Source organism: Vigna radiata, chromosome 10, assembly GCF_000741045.1.
Source record: "Vigna radiata var. radiata cultivar VC1973A chromosome 10, Vradiata_ver6, whole genome shotgun sequence".
NCBI lineage: Eukaryota > Viridiplantae > Streptophyta > Magnoliopsida > Fabales > Fabaceae > Vigna > Vigna radiata.
In genome coordinates this window covers 9,038,180-9,053,337 of record NC_028360.1, presented here as the reverse complement: position 1 = coordinate 9,053,337, position 15,158 = coordinate 9,038,180, and the positions used below count along the sequence as shown (strand labels likewise).

The following is a 15,158-nucleotide window of genomic DNA, read 5'->3' as shown; positions in this document are numbered from 1 at the left end:
ATATTATGATATGTCCATTAGTCTTATTACCGACATTAAATTAGAAATTAGCATCTATTAAAAACATGTTTGACATCAATTTGAATAAAATATTTATAAAAATACTACATGCATTTTTAACATGAGATTTTTATTGTACCTAACTTAAAACTAATGACTTTGAAATCCCATTTGTGCTATAGTGTTTAAAAGTTGAATTAGTATTTGTTTATTTGAGTTATGCAATTTGTTATTTACATTTATTTATTTCTGATACTACATTAATTTATCACAAACAAATAAGTGAACGAATAAATTGATTATTGTATAATTATTTACTATGTTTAGTAACTTAGAATTAATTAATGTAAAAAAATATATTTATTTTAACGTATTGCACACTTATTACTTCCAAGATATTTTTCTTATAAACAAAAAATGAATAAATTAATTAGAGGGTATTTTAACCCTTTTACAAAATAATTTGCAATGTACCTTCTTCCCAAACGGTTCACACTTCTTATAGATACTTATACTATCAACAGAGTTGAGAAAGAGACTAATAGGTTAGTCTATATACAATCTAATATAACAACAATCTATTAATTGCAAAGATATTATAGAATGAGAAGCACATGTAATAACAAAACAATTTCTCAGAACTTATCACTACATTTTGATCATAAGGTTACACAACCTCATTGAATTATGCTCCCAATATGATGTGCTAACATAACATATATAATGACACTTTTCTAGTAGTTGTGCACCTTTCCTACTAGTGTATAACATTGACGTCATGATACGAGTGGAATTTGACGAAACTTTTTAACGCCAACAACATTTTAAGGAAATGAACAATGAGGAAAACCTCTAAGCTGAGCAAACCCTCAAACAAGGCACAAAGTTACTTAGACAATAACATAAGCATAACTTTCAAACAAGAAACCGAACATAAGCAAAACTCTCAAACAAGACACCAAGTTACTTAGACAGTAACATAAGCAAAGCCTTCAAACGAGATACCAAGTTACTTAGACAATAACATAAGCAAAGCCCTAAAACGAGGCACTGAGTTAGTTAGATAGTAAGCAAAACTCTAAAATGAGGCACCAAGTCATCTAAATGATATTATAAACGAAAGCCCTCAAGCGAGACACTAAGTTATCTAGATGGTAACAAAAACGAAAGCTTTCAAACGAGGTACCGAGTTACTTAGATAGTAACACAAGCAAAGTTCTTAGATGAGACACCAAATTATTTAAACCATAACATAAAAGCCCTTAAATGAGGCACCGGGTTACTTGGATAATAACATAAGCAAAGTTCTCAAACGAGACACTAAGTTATTTAGACAATAACATAAGCCTACAAATGTGGCATCCAAGTTACCTACACGGCAATACAATTTAAGCCCACTAAGGCAACACCTTATTCTACCTAGATGATAACATCAAATTATGTCCACTCAGACGACACATGAATCTACCTAAGTCGGTAGCACACACAAAGCTTGCCTAAATTGATAACATAAAGCTTGCTCTATAATCAACATTAGATCCTACCCAAGTTAATAATTCAAACCGCTTAGGGAAACACCCATGCTCAAAGATGACCAACCACAACTCAGTCAAAACCAATTTACCTATAAAGTCAAAGATGACCACATACGATTAAGCCAAACGACTAATCCACCTTTAAATATGAAGCCAACTACAACTTGGCCAAAGAGTCAATTACAGTCGCAACAAGTATTCCATATGCTAAGTTGAGCGTGATCAAAATTTCGAGGTTGAATGGTTTGTGTACATACTTGACTCAACAAATATGCTAAGTGAAGTGGTCTAACAAGACACATTCAATATTATTTACCTAAAGTGATTACATGATATTTCAAATCATATTTATGGACATAAATATTCATATATTAATAGAATATATGACCAAATCTCACTATTTTGATTACGTTATGATATTCTTTATATCTACATAATATTTTGTTAATAAAACATATTATTATGATTATTTTGATATATAATATATATATATATATATATATATATATATATGATAAGTTATTATTTTTATTAATATTATTGATATCTTCTTAATATTATATGTTTTTATCATATAAGTCATAAAGTCCATAAACCTATAAATACATATGACATTTTACCAAGAAATACACACTTTCTTATACTCTCTCTTTATTCATAGATATTCAAATTCTCTCTTTTTTATTCATAAATATATTATATTTACTAGTGCAAAAACGTTGTTTAACGTCACCCAGAAGACATCGGTTTGCGTGTAACCCGACGTATATGAGTGGACAGTGGCATTATCGTAAATAGCTTGGTAAACTAGACGTCGGTTTTAAGGTAAGGTGACGTCTATGATAATGAAGACGTCACCATTGTCACAAACCAACGTCTAATGGCCTGAGGTAGGTGAGAAGACAGTTCAGTGACGTCGGTGTTAACGGGGGCCGATGTCGACCGGGCTGCAATTAATGCTCTTCACCTACTTCCTAGGCGCTTAGACGTCACATAGTCAAAAGACGACGTTTAAGGCCTGTCTGGAAGGCGGGAAGACAAAAAATTCTTCAATTTAGACGTCGGTGTTGAGGGGAAGCGACGTCTATGTGCCTGTAATTAATTATGTTCACCAAACTCGAGGGACTTAGACGTCGGCTAGATGAGCACCGACGTCTACGTTATTATAAACGTCGGCTCCCCATCACAACTGTCGTGAACATCCCTGACAGAAAATCAAACGTCAATCGGTTCAACTTCCTAGACGTCGGCTCCCCTCGAAACCGACGTCTAGTGGGTATTCAAAAAGTCAGTTTCAATGTTAACTTGGATGTCATATTAGTGAGATAATCGACGTCTATGTGACTATAGACGTCGGTTTCTGGAGAAACCGACGCCCAATTTCATTTTAAATAAATCGCAAACTCTTCGCAACATTCAGTTTCTGATATCGTCTTCCTATTCTCCTTTTTCTCTTGCAGCACCTCTTCTTTTTTTCTCTTACGGCATTCCATTATTGTTTCTAATATCTTTATCGTCTTCCTCCTCTCCTTTTTCTCTCTTGCGACATTGCATCCTAGGTACGTGATTTTTTTTTATGCTTATCGTTTAAACTTTGTTTAGTTTAGTCTTTCATCGATTATCTTCTGGTTCAACTGATTAAAATTTGCTTTCTTTGTGTTGTGTTTTAGTGGAGTTTTGTTCCTTTCTTGGGGTAACGTAGTAACACATTCTCCATTTGCTAGCTACCTCCCCGAAAAAGTGGCGTCTTGTGAATTTCTTTTGGTCGTTTCAACCCAAAAACGACCCTGGGTCGTTGCCTAGTTATCGTTTCATCGTGATTTTTCCCTCTTACGGATTAAAATGGAACTAAGCAACAACCCAGGTTCGGTTTTGGATTGAAATGGCATAAGAAATTCAAACGACGCAAGCCTTTTTTTGGGGGGGAAACTAGCAAAAGGAGATTGTGCTACTAAGCTATCCAAAGACGGAAACAAAACTGCACTAAAACACAACCACTATATTAGACGTCGGTTAATGTATACACCGATGTCTATAGTACCTTTTAGACGTCAGTCAGTGTCATTTTCGAAGTCTTTAGTGCCTCTTCGACGTCGGTTATTGTTCAGACCAACGTCTATATAATGTCTTTAGACGTCCAGTTAGTCCTACTTCCGACGTCTAGTGACGTCGGACATGGCATTGACTGACGTCACTATAGACGTCAGTTATATTCATGTCCGACGTCCCATTGACGTCACCGAAAATGACGTCGGTTGTTTAGTAGATGTTAAAAGCCCAAAATAACTGACGTTAATCAACATTTTTCCACTAGTGATTATTGATCTGAACATTAGAAAGTTTTTTACATATAAATTTTCTCGTGTATTCCAATCCTCAAAAGCATACATAAAATTTTTTTCAATCTATTAAAATCTTGTCACTCATTTAAAAGTCTGAACAATTATGATTACATTTTTTAACGAAGGTGTTTTGTAAAATTTAACACTTTAATATATGTTATATAAGGATATAATTGGAAAAATATATAAATATTAGTTTGGATTTGTAAAACAATTATATTTTTGTAGTTGAAAATAAAACAAAATATATTGATAGAAAAAAATTTCCTACTTTAAATTTAATTGTTAAGAAACGAGATCACTACAAAACTCTTAATTATGCAATGAATGTCACCATCCAATTAAAAAATGAGATGAAGTAAAAGGGTATGGCCCATTCAACTCAGATGTGCCTTAGTTGGCCATTAAAGAGATAATTTTCTCCTAAAGAGTGAAGAGCATAAGCAATTAGACATAAGAGTGGATATAACTAATACTTAATAGATTAGAATAGCCAAACCAATAAACGTTTTATAATCACTCCAAAACCCTTCTCTCACAGGAGAAGCTGCTGCAGATATGCGTGGATGCTTTTCATTTGCTTGTGCGTCAGTTTCTACATCAACCTAACAGCGACTCTTACTGCAAAAAATTCCGAACCACCTCTCCTAAACCTTTCCCATTATATCATCGTATAAACATATATAAAAACCCCCTTCAATCACTTCAAACTTCAAACCCCATTTCTCACAAACAACATAACATGGTGCAAATGGATACACTCCCTCTCCTCTTAACCCTAGCTGTTGCTCTTTTATCCACATATTTTCTTTGGTTTTATTTCTTGGCTCGAACCCTAACCGGTCCAAAAGTGTGGCCAATTATTGGCAGCGTTCCAGAATTAGTGGTGAACCGGAATAGGGTTCATGACTGGATCGCTTCAAACCTACGCCAAACAGGAGGTTCCCCCACTTACCAAACATGCACTCTCAGTCTCCCTTTCTTTGCTCGCAAGCAGGGATTCTTTACCGTCACAAGCTGTCCTAGAAACATCGAACACATACTCCGAACCCGGTTCGACAACTACCCTAAAGGGCCGCACTGGCAGGCAGCGTTCCACGACCTTCTAGGGCACGGAATTTTCAACAGCGACGGTGAAACGTGGCTCATGCAGCGGAAAACCGCCGCTCTGGAGTTCACGACCCGAACCCTAAGGCAAGCCATGGCTCGGTGGGTGAACCGGACCATAAAAAACAGGCTATGGTGTATTCTGGACAAAGCTGCTAAGGAAAACGTATCAGTGGATTTGCAAGACCTTCTTCTACGTTTAACCTTTGATAACATTTGTGGACTCACCTTTGGAAAAGACCCTGAAACTCTCTCACCGGATCTCCGTGAAAACCCCTTCACTGTTGCCTTTGACACTGCCACAGAAATCACCTTGCAAAGGTATACATGCACTGCACCCTTACTTTTTTCTATGCTTTCTTCTAATTATTAATTTAAAAACTTTTAGATTTTTCGTCAGCTATAACAATTACTATAAATTATTATTTATGATAATTTTAAATAATATGAAATTCATTTTTTGCATATTTTATTTTCTATACTTTTTACATCTTTTATCCACTTATTATTAGGCTTTTATATCCGGGCATAATATGGAGATTCGAGAAGCTTCTTGGCATCGGTAAAGAGAAGAAACTGGAGCAGAGTTTGAAGGTCGTCGAAACTTACATGAACGACGCCGTTTCAGCTCGCGAGAAATCGCCTTCCGACGACTTGCTATCGAGGTTCATGAAGAAGCGCGACGCCGCGGGAAAGCCACTGAGCGCCGCCACGCTGCGTCAGATCGCGCTCAACTTCGTCCTGGCCGGCAGGGACACGTCATCAGTGGCGCTAAGCTGGTTCTTCTGGCTCGTCATGAACCACCCCACCGTGGAGGACAAGATCCTCGACGAACTTACGGCGGTGCTCACTTCCACTCGAGGTGGCGACCGGCGGAGGTGGACGGAGGAGGCGGTGGACTTCGAGGAGGCTGAGAGGCTGGTTTACTTGAAAGCCGCGCTGGCCGAAACGCTGCGTTTGTATCCGTCGGTGCCGGAGGATTTCAAGCACGCTGTGGCGGACGACGTGTTGCCGGATGGCACGGCGGTTCCAGCTGGTTCGACTGTGACGTATTCGATTTACGCGATGGGGAGAATGAAGAGTGTGTGGGGAGAGGACTGCATGGAGTTTAAACCAGAGCGGTTTTTATCGGTTAAAGGAGACCGGTTCGAACCGCCAAAAGACGGTTACAAGTTCGTTGCGTTTAACGCTGGACCGAGAACCTGCTTGGGAAAGGACTTGGCTTACCTGCAGATGAAATCTGTGGCTTCAGCTGTGCTTCTGCGTTACCGCCTGTCTCCGGTTCCCGGTCATCGTGTGCAGCAGAAGATGTCACTGACTCTCTTCATGAAGAATGGACTTCGTGTGTTCCTGCAGCCACGTCAGCTTCGTCCACATAATGCCACGTCAGCATAGAGAAAAGGGTATTTCGGCCATGCACAGTGTAAAGGACAATATGATCATTTCGTTGTGACACCTGTCAATTTATTTGTGTTTTATTTTGTACGGTGAAAAGTGAAAATGTTTGTTGTTTGGTTGGTTGGTTTACCTTTGCAGTTGTTGGAAAATGGGTTTACATATTCTTATGTTGTTGATCAATAAAATGAATACACAAAATATATAATTATTGGAAATATGAATTTGTTTGAAGGTAATGAAGATTATTATTATTATTATTATTATTGGAAATTGCATGAATCTAACATATTATTTTACTATTGAAATATTTGCTTGTAAATTTAGTTTAATCACTAGTAGATTGTTCTGCTTCTTTCGAACATGAGCTTGAGAAATTGTCCGTAAAAGTCATTATAATGTGCATCATGGTAGATACCCAAACCAAACTTACCAATCCTATTCCTATGCTTTCGTAAAATTGATTCTTCAACAGAACATTAAAGTTTAGATTACAATCAAAAGTAATATTTGGTGAAAATTGGAATAGAAAATATTTTATCTTAGGGTTAATTAAGACTAGGAGATAAAGTTTTCAATACAAGAAATTCAATTAAGGTGACAACGTGATTACTACACCAAAGAATTTCTAAATTTTAAATACTTTATAAACATTTTCAATATACTTTAATCGAGCTTTAATGTTGCATTAACTATTTGTAAGTGTTTCATTTACATGACATGATATTTAAACATTCTAAAATTTCATATAATACTTCATTAACCCTTATCGTTTCTCTTTCGTTTCTTTCTCAATTTCTTAAAGCAAAGTGACCGCTGATGTTTAAATTAAGTTCTTAAGCTAAGTACATTCAAATGTATTAATTATCGTTATTTTTTATTTTTAAAATTTAAATAAATTATCATCATAATGTTAGCTTTGTATCAATTGTTCATATAAAGATATTCATAATATAAACTCGAGTAAGAAAAACCGAAGTAGGTCCTAACGACAAATTTCATCTCAAAATCAATTCATATTAAAAAAAGGTTATCAAACCACGAAAATTTGAGAGAAAGTGAAACGTCTCAAATCCTTAAACCCACATAAGAAAAGATAAAAAGGTCCATTATGGTATGTAATCTGCAAGACTGACATTACCAACTTATTTGACCAAAAGATGCAAGCAAAACTGGCAGATAAGAAATTGGAATGCCAAAGCTACTTGAGGAATGATAACACATAATCACTTTTCTTGATGAATTGATACAAAATTGATGTGTTGGTGTGGAATTTATATTTACATGTATGACTTTAAATTAAGCAACTACAATGATCTTCCCACCAAAAATGGGAAAAACATAATTACCAGTCCCTTTTCCTTTGATAAAACATCAGGGACTAAATTATGTCAATTCATCTTTCAAGAACACATTCTCATCTCTCTGCTCTTTGTTCAATGCTCCTCTGTCCATAAATTTACCATTTTGTGAGGCACAAGAGCCTAAGATAAATGAGTTGCTTCTTAATTAAGGTTCCTATTCTTCTTGTAGTGCTTCTTCTGGGGGAAAGTACTGGAGAATTATGTATACATGTGGCATGACAAGTACCAGTGATTAAGAACAGTATGTTATTCCAAGACCTTTTCCCCAGTTGAAAAAAGATTAAACACCACAGTTCCAACCAAATATAACCCAACTGAAACCTTGAAAACATCATCCCAAGAACCTGAAAATATTCAAAGATAACTAACAGTATTATACTCTTGTCACATATCAGATTTCATTGAAGTATTAAGCACAAGAAATTATGATACAAAACTCAGGATGGCGAATATTTTATAAAATCAACAGTAGTTTAAAACTTTAATTACATGACCACTTATCTCCATATAATTTAAAGATTAAGGAAATGAATTTTCTAATAGAGAAAGAAGGAAAACCAAATAGGATGAACCTGAGTTTAATTCATGCTATTGTTGACAAACAAGTCTTTCTAGATAAACACTCTTATATTACTTGTTGTATGAATACATTAAGTAGAACAAAAACTATTTATAAACCCTTTTGTCTCGGCCCTTCAACTACATCCTTTAAATACAACTACCTAAAGCATAATTAATGAACTCTATTGCATGCCACACTCATTACTAACAGCAATTTAACCTTTGCAATCTCCCAAGACACTTAATTCTACCAACACTATTAAATGTCACTACCCACATTCAAGTTTACCCAGCAGCTACTGCTTACAAAGTTTCAACATTGGGTAATGTGCTAAATGTCAGCCAAGACATGCTTTAACCACATGTTTGATTTTATTTTGTTTTTCTTTACTTTATTGATTTGATTCCATTCTCACCATCAAAATGAAAACATAAAAAATAAATAATTAAATAAAAGAATTCTGGGTTAGTGGTCTAGAATACAGTATGCAAACATCACCATGTTGCTAAAAGTATACCAATAACAAAAGGCTCACTGAGACTCTTCACAGATTGTGCACCATAAACATATGCTCAATCTTCAGTATCAAGACTAATAAAATCTTCATGATCTTTCACCTAATAGCTTAATCTTTCAAGATACTAATCGCTGACATTCAGTCACCAAGGAAATATGAGCAAGAAATACATACCATGCTGCAGAATGTAACCTGTTGCTGCAGTTCCAAAGACACCAGCCAATACTCCAGCAGTATTAGATAGACCTAGCAATATCCCCTAAGGATAAAAAGAGGAAATAAATATGATTTTTTTCCTTTTCCTTGCCAAATGACAATTATTTAACCAACTAATTGTGAGATGACTGTAGACAGTCAATAAAAATATTTCTTAAATGTAGAATTCCAAATTGCAGAAGAATACATGTAAAATGAATCCACTTACAGAATATCGAGGGGCAATATCTTGATGATTTGAATACAATCCGGATTGAGAGAAAGCATCAGTACCCTATTCAGGATGAATCTGAAACAAGTTATGAAAGAGCAAACTTCTACTAGTGCAAATCCCTCAGGGTGCCTTAAGCAACCGAAGGATAGAGAAGATGAATAAGGTGTAAATGAACTGAACGGATGAATGAAACAACAGTTTCCAACTTTACGAAGTATGGCAGAATGAGAATGTTTAGTTATACTGTTTTAAGAGAAGTTTCAAGACACTATTGACTAGAAAATTTACATTAGCTAGTCAAATTTTCAGATTGAGCAGTACGAACAAAAGCAGCCATAATATTTATGTGAACTCGTTTAAGAAAATTCATACAAGTATTAAGTAATTTTCCCCAGAAAGATATAAGACACGAATATAAACAGATTTTATATTAGGATTACCTAGAAACTACCTTCTCAGAGTTAAAAATAAGTTAAATACAAAACAATAAACAAACCTGACTGCACGTCATACACAAAACAGCCATAAAAGGAGAATTAACGTGGCTCAATTGAGTTAAGAAGAAAGCTGGTCCAAGAAATCCAATTGTTTGCATTATCTGCAAAGATGTATAACTACACAGTGAAGCTTAGAACTTTATAGCAATGGAATCATGTTAAGTAAACGAGTAGAAAATTTTTAGTAGAAATAGTAAAAAAGCTGTTAGATACTTAAGGATAGAGAAGGCAAAGAGGATCTCTCTCTAAATGTAATGAAATATTTGCAGCTTTATGCACCTCTTAAAAAGTAGGTCATAATGCCACATGTAAGTAAATTGTATCCAAAAAACTTTGGTTACAATACAACTTAAAAAAAAATATATAGTAACAGGTACTAATGATTTTTCTCAAATTAATCATTAAAATTAAGAAACAAAAATATTATCCAGCATGAACTCTGACAAATTTGAGACAGTTATGCAATCAAAACAAGAGATTCGTTTTCTGTTCATTTGTTTTCATATAGTTCCCTAGCCCTTTATAGTATATACAAAGGAAGTTGGTCAGGAATTTATCCAAAAAACAATTTTATCCAGAAGCTATAAGACAAAATAAACAAATAAAAGGGAGAGATACCTTGCGGACCCTTGTAACTGATACACCCTTGCTCACTAGAGTGTCTGCAATCCAACCACCAACATTCGCAGAAAGTGCCATTACAAACCACGGTAGAACACAAAATAGCCCAGATTCTGTAAGATTGAACTTCAAGACCTAGATATATGAAAATAACTTTAGCCCACTTTAAATAGTGTCAATTGTTTTCCAAATATCAAGAAGATTACAAATCAAAATATTTTGTACGTCAGGATATTAACATATCTCCAACTAAAAGCTGAACTCTGTAAGCTTGAATATTGATAATGTTGACGGTAGAGGCTTAACAAATGTGCCAAGTAGAAAACGTTAAACATCAACAAGCATGCTCGTATAATGAAGTTCATGACATTGAATACTTCCAATTAACAGGAGTATGTGACAACTGGATGAGAAGATACTGAAACAAATGGGGGAGATTAGGATTTAAGGTGAAAAATAGAATAGATAATAAATTATAGTCCCTATTATTAGGTATAAGAATTAGAAAATAAAACCTTCAGCAAAATCAAAAGAATTAGCAAAGCAATAGCATGACATTTACGTTCACAAGCAAATAATCCTAATAATTGGAATTATACAAAATTGAAAAGAGTGACTTAAAACACGAGGCTTCCCTCTAGTGGGGTAAGGGGAGGGAAGATATTAACTTCCAGGAAGAACAAAAGTACAAGCACACAAAATTAAAACTTAAACAAAAATAAAGCCTTCCTACTTGCCTAATCTCCCAGAATTACACTTACAGAAGTCAATGCAAAATGGTTTCAATGGCTGTGGAATAAATGATGAGAAGCAAGCAATACAAATGATCTAATAATCTATGTAGCTGACCTTCTCCTTATATTATTTGCATAATTTGACTGGTTTCCTACTTTACTCTTAGTTATACCACCAAATTGCAGTCTTCCAGTCCATTGTTTGATATTATACCCATCCAGGATGGCACAATATTTAATTTAAGCTGCAGTTCCAAAAGTACTTTCCTTATATAGGTACTGGCAACCTTGTCATCTAGCTAAATTCATACACAACCTTGTAGGAACTAAAAGGAAAAAATGAACATGGATCTGTGTCCGCATCACATCATTGAGCAACATACCTACAAAAAGATAGATCGACCTACTTGGTTATAGTATGTTGGCATCCATGTAAGAAGAATGAAAGTTCCCCAGTTGTGGCAAAAATGGGACGCTATTAGAGCCCAGACTGGAGGTTTTGACAAAATTAATCTCCAAGGTATTGTTTTCACAGGTTCCTTGGACAAACAATTGGTAGTAATGAGCTTCTTTTCTTCAGGCCGCAGTTCAGGATCTTCAAGAGGTGAACTATGTGCCTACAGCTCCCACAATCACAGAAAAAATTAGCACTCAAACAAAGAAAATTCTACCAATATATGTAATCTTTTCAGAAACAAAAAATATGTTGTCAGAAAATTCATTATAAAGAATCAACTTCAAGACAAAAAAAAAAAAGAAACACTTCTATCAAGAAAATATTTGAAAAAGTATTTCCAAGTTCAATATGTAAGCATCTCCATAAAGGAAATAATTGTACATGTTCAAATCATACCTTACTAAGCCACACGGAAAACCATACTGTCCCCAGAGAACCAAAGGAGTAAAATACTGATGGCCATCCAAACTGATGAATTAGAAAGGGAGAAAAGGCCAGTCCAGTGACTGATCCAAGATACATGCCACTGTAGACCAGTGCTAGTGATCTACTTCTCTCTGACACAGGAACCCATTTTGACAGAATATTATTCATGGCTGGCATAGCAACACCCTACAAAGAGCATAAGGCCAAAACAAGTGAGCTTCATATGGAACAGAACCATCAAATTGTATCATCATCAACTGGATAAATAAAATCATTACCAAAAATAAGTCACAATATGGATTACAAGAAAAGAATATTCCATTGTTTTAATTTACTAGATTTCTTCTTTTACCAACATAGTAGTAACATTAAAAGTTCTCCTTGAATGCAGTACTATTTGGAACATTTTAACTTTTAACATACCTCACCAATCCCCATGAATACACGAGCAACTAGTAGGAAAGGCAATCCAAGTTTGGCAGCTATAGGAGTGAGGGCTGTCGCAACAGACCACCAAACCACCCCAAATCCCAATACCTGCTTTCCTCCCACTGTATCTGCCCATATTCCACCAGCAATCTGCAACAAAGATCTACCCTATGCTTCAGATGGGTGGCCTTAAATTCTAAGCCATACAAACTGGAAAATGTTACTAGTCAATTAGCTTTTTCAAAACAAAATCACATTTACCTGAGTAAGGAGGTATCCCCAAAAGAAAGAAGACTGTATCAAACCTACAGTGCTGGGGTTCCACTTGTACTCTGCAGACATAGGAAGTATAGCAATGCTCATATTCACCTGCAAATGAGAAATGAATGAAAGTTTCTAAGAATCAAGCCCACCGAAGATTCCACAGCAGTACTAAATTAGATGGATTTAATTCAGTGAGCCCTGTTATGAAATATTTTCAAACAAAACCTAAATATAGAATTTATACATAATTCAATACATGATGTGTTGTATAAAGTCTACACACTAAAACCTACCCAAGATTCTTATACTTGAAGGATAGCATTCATAATACCTATAATCCAAAGCTGTTACCCTTAACCTGATACCAATACAACAAATTGTTTTGTAACTCCAAAACCAACAAAACCTTTATATGAACAGCATAACACTTTCAGAAAACTTCTGAAATTTCTTTCATGTTCACACTAAAAATGTAAACTACGAGTAAATGAAATTTAGCTACTAATTAGATTCAGTATTTTTCTTTTGGCATAATCCAAGGTGTACAGTGGAATATTAATCCCTTCAAGGTGTAGAAATCTCCAAAGGAGACTTTACCTGTCCTGACAAATCCTTAAAGTGTACCCCCTTCTTATATTCGAGTTTGGGACTAATTCAAATCCAAAAAAAAGGTAAGAAAAATATAAGCTAGCTCATATCTGGACATCTCGAGCATAGGTAGCTTGGTGACCCTAACAACAACAACTAAGATAAACCACGCAAAATATGATTTTGGAAACCATCTTAAAAAACGATTTGAATCTGATTCAATCCACTTGATAACCACGCGAGCACTAGAGAAACCCATCAGTTACTCCCTCCTTCCCATTTCTTTTCATGTTTAAGGGTACTGCATAAGGATTAAGAAATATTTTGCAGATGAATATCTAGACTAAATTGCCCTTAATGCCATTTATCCTAATTATAAGTAGTGACAAATTAATACTCCAAATCTGTACGCATCTTAACTAATAACAACAACAATAAATGTGAACTACTAAAATTTCTAGTGCCATCAAAGGTAAAAGAATGAGCCACAATGTAAATTTCAGCAAGATTCAGCGATCTTCCAATGAATTTGCATTTTACATGGAAAGAATTTGCATTTTAGTGCTCACTCTATGAAACATTTCATACTACTCAATGTGAGAGGCTTAAACATGCTATAATAGCAAAGTCTCTATAAACAGTAACCGCTGAGATAGACTCTCGTGTCAACTTGAAATTCAAGTTCGGATCTAATTCAATCCTCAAAAGCTAAATTAAGTTTGAAACTTACCCAATCCTCAAAATCCAGCCCATGAAGTTAGAAGAGTTGTCCCTCACTCACATACACTATTATGATTACACAACTAGCCAATGTAAGTTCTCCAAACACTGAAACTGGCATGCTTAAAAACCTGCCTATACACCAACTACACCGAGCTTTATTGTCGAATTGGCTTAACTTAAATTCGGTACAAAACGGTCCTACAGCTTCTTCTCCATAAACAAAATTGCATGCAATGAGAAAGGAACAATGCAGTTGAAAAAACAAAGAAAGAGCAGAGGTACATACCCTATCCATGTTACACAGAAGAAAAGCAGAGAAGCAGAGAACCACAATGACCCATCTCTTAGGGAACACCTGCCACCACTTTACTTCCTCCTCCATGTCATCCAAACCCCGCGCCTTCTGAACGACAACATCCTCGTACTTGGGGGACTCCGACAAGTTCTTCTCCGACTTCACATTGGCCCACACCTTCCCGCCTCCCCTTCCGCCGGCAACGAGGAGGTGGCTCCGCCGCGAGAGCAGGAGCGGCGACGGTGGAGGTGCATGTGCGAACTGGGTCCGGCGCGATAAAGGAATGTAGCACGAAGTTGATGGATGAGAAAAACAAGAAATAATAGCTCTGCCACTCATCGTGGCTTCCTTCTTCTCTTCTTTTCTTCTTCTTATTGTCTTCTTCTTCTTCTCTTGGTTCTTCAGTTGCTGTTACTGTGACACCACTGTTGATATTTTAAGGAACGATACGGGATTTTTATCAGCACTGGCTCTTGTTTGGACACGTGGAGATTGCGTACAGAAAAAGATCCTAGTTCTTCGCTAATTAATAATTAATCATTGTCGGGTTTTATATGTTCCAATTTAATTAAATTCCTCCTAATTGTATTTTATGTCAGAGATAAAATCCTGATATTTATTATTATTATATAACAAAAAGTGAATTTATTTTATAATCTAATTTTAATTTATGAAAAGTATAATTTTATTTTCTAAAAGTTATTTTTAAAAAATTGTTGAAACATATCTTAATAAATATCTAAGTGTTAAAATTTATAAAATTACAATTTTACTCTCATTAAAATATATTTAAGATAAAATATAATTTACTATTTTTACACAATTAAAATATATTCAAAATATAATATAATTTATTATTTTTACACGCTACT

General features: G+C 35.2%; 2 protein-coding genes across 2 annotated transcripts; one reads left to right on the top strand and one right to left on the bottom strand.

Annotated features, from left to right (window-relative positions):
* The first annotated feature begins 4,588 nt into the window (after nt 1–4,588).
* On the top strand, nt 4,589–6,610 carry LOC106775311 (cytochrome P450 86A1). The gene is made up of 2 exons (XM_014662420.2): nt 4,589–5,305; nt 5,497–6,610. Exons 1-2 carry the CDS (start codon nt 4,620–4,622, stop codon nt 6,377–6,379), a joined length of 1,569 nt encoding a protein of 522 aa, XP_014517906.1. The 5' UTR covers nt 4,589–4,619; the 3' UTR covers nt 6,380–6,610.
* Nucleotides 6,611–7,584: 974 nt separating this feature from the next.
* Nucleotides 7,585–14,702, bottom strand: LOC106774400 (sodium-dependent phosphate transport protein 1, chloroplastic). The gene is made up of 10 exons (XM_014661381.2): nt 14,278–14,702; nt 12,678–12,785; nt 12,411–12,566; nt 11,958–12,173; nt 11,512–11,721; nt 10,368–10,505; nt 9,749–9,850; nt 9,247–9,312; nt 8,997–9,081; nt 7,585–8,087 (listed from the first exon to the last, which is right to left on the bottom strand). The coding sequence occupies exons 1-10, from the start codon at nt 14,623–14,625 to the stop codon at nt 7,990–7,992; spliced, it is 1,527 nt and encodes a 508-aa protein (XP_014516867.1). The 5' UTR covers nt 14,626–14,702; the 3' UTR covers nt 7,585–7,989.
* Between the last annotated feature and the right edge of the window lie 456 nt (nt 14,703–15,158).

Excerpts from the sequence above, each read along its gene's own strand:
- LOC106775311 (XM_014662420.2), top strand. The coding sequence starts at position 4,620 with ATGGTGCAAATGGATACACTCCCTCTCCTCTTAACCCTAGCTGTTGCT. Across the intron at positions 5,306-5,496 it reads ACAGAAATCACCTTGCAAAG|GCTTTTATATCCGGGCATAA; the intron begins GTATACATGCAC and ends ACTTATTATTAG.
- LOC106774400 (XM_014661381.2), bottom strand. The coding sequence starts at position 14,625 with ATGAGTGGCAGAGCTATTATTTCTTGTTTTTCTCATCCATCAACTTCG. Across the intron at positions 12,786-14,277 it reads TTCTGTGTAACATGGATAGG|GTGAATATGAGCATTGCTAT; the intron begins GTATGTACCTCT and ends TCTCATTTGCAG. Across the intron at positions 9,851-10,367 it reads CAGTTACAAGGGTCCGCAAG|ATAATGCAAACAATTGGATT; the intron begins GTATCTCTCCCT and ends ACATCTTTGCAG.